Source organism: Camelus bactrianus, chromosome 9 (assembly GCF_048773025.1).
Source record: "Camelus bactrianus isolate YW-2024 breed Bactrian camel chromosome 9, ASM4877302v1, whole genome shotgun sequence".
Lineage (NCBI taxonomy): Eukaryota > Metazoa > Chordata > Mammalia > Artiodactyla > Camelidae > Camelus > Camelus bactrianus.
The window spans coordinates 14,128,810-14,141,817 of NC_133547.1; the positions used below are offsets into that span (position 1 = coordinate 14,128,810).

The 13,008-nt window shown below is 37.5% G+C and overlaps 2 protein-coding genes across 20 annotated transcripts in view; one reads left to right on the forward strand and one right to left on the reverse strand.

Annotated features, from left to right (window-relative positions):
* Nucleotides 1-13,008, reverse strand: part of LOC105072622 (uncharacterized) — a 166,551-nt gene that overhangs the window by 119,635 nt on the left and 33,908 nt on the right. The gene's annotated exons all lie outside the window — the stretch shown is intronic.
* The window catches only part of LOC123618230 (uncharacterized), a 93,622-nt gene that overhangs the window by 67,415 nt on the left and 13,199 nt on the right, over nt 1-13,008 (forward strand). For 12 of the 19 annotated variants that reach the window (XM_074371149.1, XM_074371148.1, XM_074371154.1 and 9 more), the window contains 4 exons: nt 3,455-4,586; nt 6,080-6,143; nt 8,448-8,574; nt 8,973-9,068. In XM_074371149.1, coding sequence (XP_074227250.1) covers nt 6,135-6,143; nt 8,448-8,574; nt 8,973-9,068 — 232 coding nt within the window. In that variant the 5' untranslated portion in view covers nt 3,455-4,586; nt 6,080-6,134. Of the gene's footprint in view, nt 1-3,454; nt 4,704-6,079; nt 6,144-8,422; nt 8,575-8,972; nt 9,069-13,008 lie in introns of all 19 variants that reach the window. The other 7 variants (XM_074371158.1, XM_074371142.1, XM_074371157.1 and 4 more) reach the window with 7 other exon arrangements.

A 13,008-nucleotide genomic window follows, 5' to 3' on the forward strand; every position in this document is an offset into this window, starting at 1 on the left:
ATTAAATGCAAAGCTATAAAAAAATTTGTAGTTAAGAACATGATCAATGATATCTCAATAAAACTGGGGAAAAGTATGAAAAATATTTCAAAACATAGTAATTTTAAAAAATAATGCATAAACATAATGTAATTTTGTTTGTAACATATGTGTGTATATATAAACAAAAAGAAAAATGGAAAGCTATGAAGCCTTATATTAGTATTGTTTCTCTTTTTATTTGAAATTACTTCTTAATTTAAGACTGGCCATGTATTAATATAAATAAGCACTTAAAAATTCTGTAAAAAGGAAGCTATTCTTCAAAAAGATGTTAAGATTAATACATGGCCACTGTTCATATGTATGTATTATTCATATGTATATTTGTTTTATAGGTGATTACCTTAATTCATAGTAAATGATGAGGAAAGACATTTATAATGAATTAATAAGCAAGACAGGCAGGTTAAAATTATTGCGAGGTTATATACTGTCACAAATAAGAGCAAGCTCTGTAGTTAAACTTTCCGTATGTCAATCTTAGCTCTGAAGTTATTGTGTCTGTTACCAAGTATTTCATCTGTACTGCCTAGATTTCCTTATAAATAAAATGAGAAAAACAATAGTAGCTAGTACCTCAAAGAGTTGTCAAGATTAAGTGAAAAACAAAAAAACCAACAAAATGTTACCTATTTTTAACTGATAAAGAAGAGACAATTTCATATCCTGTAATCTACTACCATTAAAGGATACTCTCTGTTCTGTTTTTCTGAGGACATTTGAGCTTCTTACTGCTCGTCCTTATCATGCTTGTACACAACAGAACACAGTTTACAAATGTAACTAGTCTTCACTAGCAATGTTACCCACAGAGAATTTCAGAAAGAAAAGGAGGACCGCAACTACACAAACATCATTCTGCCTCATAAAACTAGCTCAGACAATATGACCACTTGAGTAACAAATTGAAAATGTTAACAAAAACTCAATTTTTGTTAACCCTACCTTTTATGCTGCATTATTTATAACTGCATAATTATAACTACTCACATCATTATAAACTCATCCTTGTCAGCAGTTTATAAAATGAAGTCTCCTAAGATACCTGGTCTTGAGATACTAGTGCTGTCTTCTGAAAGTTATCAAAATATGTAAAAAAAAAAAATACTTAACTAAGCAGCTTTACTTGACAATTTGATCTCCTAATAAAATGCATAAGTTGATATCTGTGTAATAGCAAAAGGTCTATCAAATCGGTTGTTGGATACCACTGTCACTTCCTTCTTATTCCTACTGATAATGGTAATTTGTGTATCAGGATCCACAAAATGGAGGCCAGCTCAGCGGTCCAGCCCACATTACAAAGCTAAACTGAAGTTACAAGAAACACCTATATAGGAAAGTTAGTGCACACCAATCACAATCCTCCAACTCAGCTTTGGCCAGCCTACCTTACCCTAGGAAATAGGGCCAGCTAGTCTCATAAGGAAATCTCTCATAAGGACATCGGAGCCAATCATGCCATTTCCTTGTTGCCTCTTCTCACATTCTATAAAATCCTCTTGCCCAAAACCCCTTGGGAAGAATACTCTACTGCTTCAGAGGCACTCTACTCCTCCAATCCATGGGTTGTTTCCCTTGAATTAAAGACATCAAACATGGTAACTAAATTGTTTTAGTTTTATCCTTTGACACTACATACAAGAAAATATAACAAATCATTGATTGGGTTGAATTCCTTTTTCAAACTAAGAGTTAGAGAGGTCTTTATTCGTTTAAATGATTAATTCATGTGATTTTTTTTCCTGAAAAAAACCAAAATCATATAAACATAGGCATAAGGAAAAATTTAGAAGAATGTACACCAATGTTAATAGTGATTATTTCTAGATGCTAAAATTTTGAGTACTTTTAACTTCCTATTTTATAACTTCAAATTGAATTACTAATTTCTTTTTCAACAAGACTGCATTAATTCCATCATCAGGAATTAACATCTACTTCCTTTTTTTTAAGAGTATTTTTGAAAAAAGAGTTGTAGGGAGAGCTATCTTCTACTTACTAGGAAAACTGAGCAGACTGGCAAAATGACAGGTACTAGCACTAAAACCAGTGTGACTGAAATAAACCTACAAAGACTTGTACCTTCTTTTACTGCATTTCATAAATGTAGTGAAACACTTTCCATGCTACGATTCGCCTGTGAATGAGCACAATTCAGGTACATGACACTTTTAGACTAAACAGTGCTTTGTTCATAGTAGAGGCTTAATAAATGTGACTTTATCATTGCCGTTCTCTACTGAATGACCAGTTAATGGATCATACTGGATATAATCCTTGAAAAATCGGTAAGAAATACCATTATAATAAAGAAATTGATTTATAATTTACCAATTGAGTACTTTTATTCATAAACATGAATACTGCATAGCATTACATTTTATATTTTATATTAGAATCTCTATTATTGATATAATATTAATAACTTGACTCTAAAGTGATTAACTTTATATTTACATAATACAGGAAATTATTTTGGGACAAACTCCTCCTAAAATTCACTTCCAGGTCTAAGTTACTGGTTCCAGGCAAGTGGTTCATGTACACCTTTGATAGTCTCAAAATTATAGACTTTTTCTATAAGAAAAATATGCATTAATAAAATAAAAATACAATAATTTGGTATATAATTTCAAAGCAAAGCAAATCATTTAAGGTGAAGAATCCCTGTTCTAGACCATCTGAGCATCTGGTCTTACTTACAGGTGCCCATTACAATTAACTTCGTATTTTCATTGCTTCTTATGTATGAATGTGGAAGGCCTTAGCATATGCACATAATAGCAAGTTTTTAATTTAAGCAGTTTTTAATTTAAGCACTTATTATTTCCAGCCACTGTTCCCAGGCCTTTTATACCCAGATAAGCTAAATAAGAACACATTCTTCATCATTAACAATCCTCCATCATCCACGTTAAATTAATACACCCAATGTGGTGGCAAGGTATAGCTCAAGTGGTAGAGCACATGCTTAGCATGCATGAGGTCCTGGGTTCAATCCCCAGTACCTCCTCTAAGAGTAAATAAATAAAGAAGCCTAATTACCTCCCTCTGCCAAAAACACCAAACAAAATAATAAATAAATAAGCCCAATGGAAGTATGAGAAAGACTGAAACACTGCTGACCGTTCCCTGTATCATAAAGTCAGGTTCACTGAAGCCTAGGACTGAAATCTGCTTCTAGGTTCACAGCAATTTACTGTCAACAAAGCTATGAAAATGCTGTAGATCTGTAATATGCAGCTGCAGCTTGCCCCCACAGAGCTTCCAAGAGGAATCTCTGGAGGAAAGGACCCTACCTTGAGGGCAATTCCAGCTCTAAAATCGCCATAATAAACAGAGAAATGCGTTTTTTTTTTAAGTTGGAACCTTCATTCTAGGTCTCAAATATTCAACTTCTCTTTGACAGCCATTTTTGTGCAGCGTGGCTATAAAGTGAAATCACAGAAGCAGTGAAAGAAAACCCAGTACAACAAATTCCAAGAAACCACAGAATTTACAACTAGCTCCAAAACAGGCTACACTTAACGTACTGCATGCCTACTGTGTTTTAAACACTAGTCTAGACAACAGGTATAGGGGGGCAATGATGAAGGCAACAGGGGCCATGCTTTAGAACTGGGGCCCTCTGACAAGGCCCTCGGAGTCTTGACAGACACAGATTGAGTCACACAGGGCTCTTGTCTACTGATACCTCAGCGCCAGAATTGCAAACGTGAAGCTCTATCCTCCTGAAAGTAAAAAAAAAAAAAGCCACAATAGGCTAATTATGGTCAGTCTCCTCCAGTCGGTCACAATAATGCTGTTAACAGGATTACTCGGTCACAGTGTACACCTTATAGTCACCGCCGACCAAGGTCCTAAAAAAGGCCCCGCCCCCACTCTGTCCTAGGAGCCAAATCTGGACCAGTCAGGGCCTCCTCACCACGCACACATTTTGGCCCCATCACACAAGCGCGCGCGCGCTCCCTCTCTTCCTGACACACACACTCCCATAGTCACATCTTACACTGACGCAGTCACACAATCGCACACACACCCACAATCACCTTCCTCAGCAGGTGATTCACATCCGCCTGAGGCTCTTGCCTCCACCCGCCGCATCCGTGCCTGGGAAACTCCAGGCCTGCGGCAGTGAGCTCCTTCCGCACCCAGACCCGGATAGCTCAACTCACCACACGGAAAACTGTGATCTCAATGCTAGCGGAAAATGAACCAGAAGCCGAAGTTCATTAGTCCCCAGGGCCTGTGAGAAACGCAGTCAAAACCGGAAAAGCGCGGAGGCTGACACGAGCAAACCCGACCGCCCGCAGCTGGGACCGCGCGGCTCCTAACCCGCCGCCCCGTGGACTCCTGGGAGCGCCAGCCACGCGGGAGTGCGCAGGCGCAGTCGACTGAGCCTCGGCTCGGGGTGAGGTTCGTAGGTCCTGGGGGCTTTGACCAGGAAGCGGGAAGTGGGATCTCTAGCCCTGGAGGGCAGACTAGAGAAGCGGGACCCGGTGGGAAGTCCGGGGAGGAAGCCGAGAGTCCGAGTGGGCCTGGTAATTCTGAGGAGGGAACCGGAACCGGGCCCGTAGTAACCAGACAGATCTGTGCGAGCGGGGCCTCGGGCGTGGTCCGTGGGCGTGACCCTGAGGGTGATAAACGACTGTGACCTGGTGCGAGTTTTGCTAGGGGGGATTTTGTCTGTTTTGACCCCGAGGAAGCTACACTGCCAGGAGCGGGGCCTCACACAGCGGGTGTTGTGTGTGTGTGTACAGTGTGTGTGTGTACCAAATGGAGACGGCCTCCTGTGCCCAACCTGCTGCATTTTGGGTGCATCCTACTCTCTGGGATGCTGCGGCTGGTTGTGTGTGAAAGTGGACGGAGTCTTGTTGCTGCGTGGGGATTCCTCTGCCCCTGTCGCTCTTCAGATTGTATGTGAATCGTGTTTGACACCGCAGGTGACGATAGAGAAGCTAAATGGTTTGTGCTGTGGTTTTTGTGACTTTGCATGAAATTATGAAATGTGCTGTCTGAGATTGTGAATGGCATGTGGGTGCCGCGGGATGGTGCTTTTCTGAAGGAAGTGATTGAATGTAATTCTGCGTGTTTGTAACCTACTGTTACGATTTGTGATGGTTTTGTGATTGAGAAACTGTATGACCGCTAGTTGGGTATGTAAGATTTGATTTTCTGAATAGTGGTCATTAAGCCTGCCTCCAAAATTGTAACTCAATAGCAGTTTAGCATATGAAATAGAGGTATGAGTATTGGAAAGGAATAGATAAGATCTCATAATTCCCAGATGGTGGGGTTCATCACAGGGAAACATTACATGAACTAAAACCAATACGCTGAAATGAGTAGCGTTCCATGGGTAGTATGCAGGAAAAAGCAAACAATTTTTACTCACAACTAGCACTTTCAACACTGATATATGAATGAGAAAAACTGTTTGCAACTTAAAGGGTTAATTTATTTAATTAAAATAAAAGCTAATGTCACCCAATTACAAAATAAACATGAGAAAAATAGACATACTCTAAGATATCACAGAAAAGAAATTAAAGGAGCTTATACTCATAGTAAGAAATGTGTAAATTAGAACTATACTATATATCTGGTAGGCAGAAATTGAAGTTATTGTCAACTGCATTCATAGGATGGAGAGATGTATTGTCATGCACTGCTGGTGACAGTATAAATTCACAGAAAATCCATGAAGAATGATTTGGAAATGTATGATAAATCTGTCTTCCATGGGAGATGGAAGGTACAGCTACAGAGGGGGAAAACACAGTGTTCCCTCTCTCCAAGTTACAACAGATATCTACCTGACCACGAAACCAGGTTTCTGGCATTGGTAAGGGAGCAGGATTTGTTTATTTTCTCACTAATCTCCATCCTGAATTTGTGTGGGGTCCACAGAGTAGGCAAGTGCTGAAACTGTGACAGTTGACACAGATTTAACACAGACACTGAGTTATTCTGGGAGATCTACGTCAAATATGGATTCACAAGGCTCTATATCCTCCCATCTCTCCCTTCTCAGGACTCTTCCCTTGTCCAAAAGGAGAGCTCAAAAGAGAAGGCAAATTCTTAAAGCCATGCCTCAGGTGAGATGATATTTCCTTTCTTACTGAAATAACTTGGTTTTAGGTTACACGAACATTTGCTTCCCTAGCCTTAAATTTTCTGGATATTGGAACTTGCTTCCATCAAGGTTTTCACTGGCAGGCCACAGTTTGTAGGAACTGCTGGCAGACATGGATAGAATACTGGTCTCCAGTAGAGCAAGCAAGTGGCCTAGGTACAAAATTTGAGTACTGTCAGGGCTGCCCATCCCTAAATTTTGTACCGTAGGTGCCTCACCTGCCTCCTCCTAGTTGCAGCCCTGTTCCCAGTTTCTCTTATTCCAACCATATAAACATAAGCCTTCCCCAAGTGCACCTTCTAGATGTAGCCAATGTTCACATATTGATTGCGTTTATCATTCACCATCTCGTTCCTCAGTCGTCTTAAAAAAAAATACTTCTGGAACAGAAATGTATTATCTTGATTTAAGTGGGAATATAATACTTGAATGAATCTATCTTGTCTAGACACTGATTGGAGATCTAAATTGTGAGTCAAGAAGCAGACATCGAAAAACCTTGATCATCTCCAGTGACCAAGGTTTTGTAGTGATCAGGTGGGAAGCAGAATGGGTAGATCACATTGTTATTTTGTGATTAGACTTCCTGTTTTGTGAGGTTTTTAGAACAGAGATTTGCTTGCAGACTTGTACAGAAAACTGAGATTTTACATTCCTCTCTGGTCCTTATGTTTTATGCATGTCTGCCAGCAATTCCTACAAACTGTGCCCTGCCAGTGGAAACCTCTCCAATGTGGCGCTATAGATTTATTCTTATCTTTTTAGTTTCTTCTAATTTTTGTATGTGGGTGCAGGAGACGGAGACGCTTATGCTAATCCATTCTTGACATGTTCTATTCTTGAATCCAAGGTGGTACTCTGGTTTTCTTATCTTTCTCATAAAACTCCTCTTCATCTACCAGTCTTGACCAATTTTCCACAGATGCTAACTGCTTCTCTTCCCTGTCTGTTTTTCTCTGTGCACAGTCACATTCACTACAGAGTTTATACTGATCTGATTCTCATGACTCTGAGATAACCTCTCTCCATCCTAGACCTCTGTCCAGGGCATCAGAACCATATATCTAATCTCCAACATCAATCACCACCTGTCTGTTCCATAGACACTTCAAGTACATGTCCAATGTTTACCTCATTATCTCCTTTCATCCAGTTATTCTTCCTTCTGTTTCCTATTTCCATTTTTCAGTCTAAGCACCTACCCACTTGCTAGGCAGATGAGCTCTGCCTTTCTTTCTTCCACTCTACAACCAATTTATGAAACTCATCATGTAGCAACCAGTTGTCCCCTGTCTAGACCACTAATATGACCTTAATCTAGGACACATCTCTAACAGGGGTTACTCAGTTGTCTTTCCCACCTAACACACCTCAGGCCTTCTCTAGTGTTCAGGAGTATTACCTCTAAAGTACAAATTTTGTCCCATAACATGTGCTGATTTAACATTTCTTCTTGTTATTTATACTCCATAAAGCAGCAGACCCAAAGTGGGGTATGCATTACAATGGAATGTACTGAAAAGAAGGAAAATACTAATAGTTTACATTTGAAAATGGTGATCATTAACAAAGTGGATGCCATTAATGCCGATTGATGATTTACAAATAAATGCAATGTGTTGGAAATGTGCTCAGGACATTTTTAAGACCACTGCTCTGTGGGGAAAAAAAAATCCAGTATTGTTACATAAATATGCCCACTGCCTACCTCCATATACCTTTTTCTTCTTACAGCTCAAAGACTCTTTCCTAATACACTGTACCTTTTGCTATTTCCTGAATTTGCTAAGTGGTTTTACTCTCCCCTTGAATTTTAAAAGCCAGTGTCATGTAGTCCTATAAAACAAATTCATTGTGAGTACAAATTTTTTATGTCCTCAATGAAGTCTTGGAATACAAAATGAAATTTTCTTTACTTTGTAGAATATTCCCATGTACATAATTCTGTCATTGCTTCTGTAATATCTGTTGAGTGTATGTATTTACATTATGCCTCTCTTTTAGCTTGTAACTTCTTAAATGCAAGGTCAGGGTTTTAATCATTTTGGTGCACCAAGCAGCCAACCACATTCAAGGCAGATAGTATGAGCTCATATATTTTTAGCATGAGATAATAAGTAAATATAGATGAATATATTTTCAGAGAAAGTTTTCTGCAATACAAAACACAAAGTAAAAAACTATTCTGACCACTAAACATGGTCTCCAATGCCTAGTTCTCACTCATTCCAATTACTTTAGGATGAACTAGAGTGTGCCCTTACAGGGATCAGTGTCATTCAAGGATGTGACTGTGGACTTCACCCAGGAGGAGTGGCAGCAACTGGACTCTGCTCAGAAGGCCCTCTACAGGGATGTCATGTTGGAAAACTATTGTCACTTCGTCTCTGTGGGTAAGCAAAATTCCTTGAATCCTTCAATGTTACGCATCTCCTTTCAAGAAATTCTGAAACATGTGGAACTTTGAATTTCAAAGATCAGAGGGGATGAATCCCTTTTTGTTAGTAGAAAGCGCAGTGATGTTCTCACTTGCCTAACTTTGGTAAGACGTTCTTGTGTACCTTGTCTGCCACCTTGAGGCTGTATCTTTCTCTTCGATAGTTTTGATATGTATGTTCATGTATGACTGAAGCATTGTGCTGTACACCAGAAATTGACAAAACATTGTAAATTGACTATACTTCAATAAAAATATATATATATACCAAAAATAAAAAATAAAAATAAATTTTAAAAATTCAATAGTTTTGAAACCTGACAGCTTACACCGAGTCTTATTTTTTATTTTCAGGCTTTCACATGACTAAGCCCGATATGATCCGCAAGTTGGAACAAGGAAAAGAACTATGGACAACAGGGAGAATTTTTCCAAGTCATAGTTACCCAGGTGAGTCTGTATAGATAAAGTCCAGTGGACTTAGGTAGTTAATGCCTTTGAATGTTTTTAGAGATCTTTTTTTTTAATTGAGGTAAAATACACATAAAGTTTACCATCTTAACTGTTTTTAAGCATATAGTTCCATGGCATTAAGTACTTTTACATTGTTGTGCTACTGTCACCACCATTCAACTAATGAACCCTTCATCTGGCGGAACTAAAACTCTATGCCCATTAAACAGTAATGGCCTCTGACAACCAACATTCTACTTTGTCTCTTTTTTTTTGGAGGGAAGGTAATTAGGTTTATTTATTTATTTTTTGGAGGAGGTACTGGGGATTGAACCCAGGACCTTGTGCGTGCTAAGCATGCACTCTGCCACTTGAGCTATACCTCACCCGCCATTCTGCTTTGTCTCTATGAATTTGACTACTGGTAGGTACTTCATGTAAGTGGAATCATATGGTGTTTGTCTTTTTTCTGACTAGTTTATTTCACTCAGTGTAATGCCCTCCAGTTTCACCCAGCTGTAGTATGTATCAGGATTTTCTTCCTTTTGAGGGCTGAATAATATTCCATTATATATACTATATATATGTGACACCTCTTGCTTGTCCATTCATCTGACAATGGACACTCTGGTTGCTTCCATCTTTTGGCTACTATGAATGATGCTACTGTGAACATGGGTATACAAATATCTATTTGAGTCATTGCTTTTAGTTCTTTGGGTATACATGCAAAACTAGAATTGCTGGATCACACATTAATTCTATGTTTAATATTTTGAGGAACTGCTATACTGTTTTCCATAGTGGCTGCACCATTTTACATTTTCTCACCAACAATGCACAAGGGTTCCAATTTCTCCACATCTTATTTTCTTTTTGTCTTTTTTTTTTTCTGATAGTAGCCATCTTATTAAGGATTTATTTTTAAAGGCCTGAGATCTTTGAAGGGCCTATACATACTGACTTCCATGCCTGTAAAATCTGAATTTTAGTTTTGAATAACACTCCCCATGTAAATCCTCTCCTTGTGGGCCCTTGTGCCTGTAGAGCAATTGGCCGCTATTACTTTACCAAGAATCCACTCTGTGCTTTGTAAATAAATGTACATAGAGATCTTGAGTGTAAAGTTCTTTGATTTCTGGCAGAAATATAAGCCCGTGTATCTCTCACACTAATCAAGATGAAGGACACTTCCATTAACCCATTAAGTTCCATCAGGCCTCTTCCAAGTCAGCCCCTCTCACTAAGGCAATCACTGCTGTGATTTCTACCAGCATAGATTAGTTTTATCCATTCTGGACCTTTTTCACATCTTTCTTTTACTCAGCTTAATGTCTCACAGATTTATACATGTTTTTGCATACTTAAATAGTTTATTTTAATTGTAGAATAGTATTCAATTGTATGAATACACTAGTTTGTGTACATATCTCCTGTAATAGACATTTGAAATGTTCCACTTTGGGGCTACTATGAATAAAGCTACTGTGAACATTCTTGTAACAATCTTTTTGTGGAGGTTTATTTTTATTTCTCTTCAGTAAACACCTAGCAGTTGGTGTTGCTCATTCATAAGGCAGGTTTGTTTCACTTTTTAAGAAGCTGCCAGTTTTTAAAAGTTACCATACCATTTTAAACTTTTACCAACAATGTATGAGAAATGTGATTGCCCCACATTCTCCTCTACGTTTGGTGTTATCAGTAGTTTCATTTTGGTCATTCCAAAGTAGCATTCTGAAGAATGGTAGTCTTATCTTTGCAGTTTTAATTTAGATTTCTCTTATGACTAATTATATTGAGAACTTTTTCAGGTGCTTTTTATATCTTCTTCAGGGGTGTCTGTTCAAATGTTTTACCCTTTATAAATGGATTTTTTTTCCTTGAATAATGGGAATTCTTTACGTATTCCGAAGAGAATTCTTTTGTTTGATGTGGGTATTGCAAATATTTCCTCTAGTCTGTAGCTTGATGATTCACTTTAATGGTGTCTTTTAATAAGCACAAGTTTTTAACAAGTCCAGTTTATAATTTTTTTTTTTTATCATTGTTTCTTTGACCTGTCAAATATTTGCCTTCTCCTAGGTTGTGAAGATAGTTCCCTGTATTTTCTTCTAAAAATGATATGTATATTTTGCTTTCTTTTTTTAAATTAGTTCTGTGACCCATCTCATGTTAAGTTTTGTTTATAATATGAGGTAAGGGCTGATGGTCTATCTTCTTACATATAGATATCAATATCTCCCATCATTCGTGGAATTGAATTAAATTGCTGTGATGATCTTATCAAAAATTATCTGATTGTATTTGTGTCAGTTTATTTCTAGAGTATTCTTTCCTTTCATATATTTTAAGTCCTAGTGCTTGTACCACCTGGCCTTTGATTATTGTAGCTGTATAATAAAGTCTTGATGTCAGAGTAAGTCCTTTTAACTTTCTTCTTTTTAAAAAATTGTTTTGGCTATTCCAGATCATTTTCTTTTTCAAATACATTTTAGAATAAACTTATTGTTTCTTTAAATAGAGTGCTGGGATTTTTATTGGTGAGAACTAACATCGTAGCAATATTGAGTCTCCCAGTCCATGGCTGTACTATATCTTAAAATTTTAGTTACCTCCTTTAATTCCTGTAAACAGTGTTTTATTATTTTAGTATAAAGGTCTTATCCATTTATTATTAAGTTTATCTCTAAGCTTTTCATATTTTTGGTGCTATTGTAGATAGTAGGATTTTTAAATTTTCTTTGTCCAGCTTGTTAATATATGTAGCCACAACTGACTTCTAGATACTGACTTTGCATTACTGATTTATTAAGTTTTATTGTTGTTGCTGTTGTTCTTTGTTTTGGTATATTCCTTTAGATTTCCTACATATAAAACATGCCTTCTTTAAATGAGATATTTCACTTTTACATTTGCATACTTTATTGCTTTCATTTCTTTTTCTTACCCTGTGGTACTGATGAGGACCTACAGTACAATGTTGAATAGAAATAGTAAGCCTGAGCATTCTTAGCAGTTCACTAAATTTAGAAGGAAGCCATTTAATAATCCATTCCTAAGCTTAATATTAACTGTAAGTTTTTCATAAGTGCTCTTTATTAGATTCTGGAAGTTCTCTTCTTTTCCTAGTTTTCTGACAGTTTTAATTATGAGATGGATATTTATTTTAACAAATATTTTTTCTACATCTGTTGAGATGATTGTATGATGTTTCTTCTTTAATCTGTTCTGTATGTATTACATTGGTTAACTTGAATTTTAAACCAACCTTGGGCTCCTAGGATGAACTCCAGTTGGACAAGATGCATTATCCTTCTTAGAGATTGCTGAAATTGGTTTGCTAGTATTTTAGTAAGCTTTAATGCATGATTTTACCAAGGATGGTGGTCCATAGTTTTCTTGTAATGTCACTGAGAAGTGTCTGTATCCAGAATTGTGTCAGCCATATCAAACTAGGGGTGATTCCTCTTTATCTGTTTTCTTATGGAATTAGTGAATTAGTGCAAGATTGGTATTATTGCTTCCTTAAATGTTTGATGAAAATCATTATTAAGCCATTTGGGTCTGCATTTTTATAATTCAAGACTAGTGCTTCCAACCCTTAGGAAGTAACAGAGTCTAGAATTATACTTCTACAGGAAACAACTAGAAAACTGGACAAGATTATTTCCAGATGTTGAACAACAGGCAGCACAGGCCTGGATTCCCGAGAGAAGAAAAACAAATGAGATGCACCCTACCTCATTCCAGGCTTTCATCTGAAGGCAACTTCCAAACTGCAGTGCAGAAAGAGGAATCCAAAAAACACTTGACAATTTTATTGACTTAAGGGGACCAACACTGGCATTCAAGGAGACTGAGGTGGCTAGAATTTGCAGGACACACTTCCCCAAAAGAGGGAGCTATGCAGGGAAAGAGTTCCCCAAATCTGGAAAAG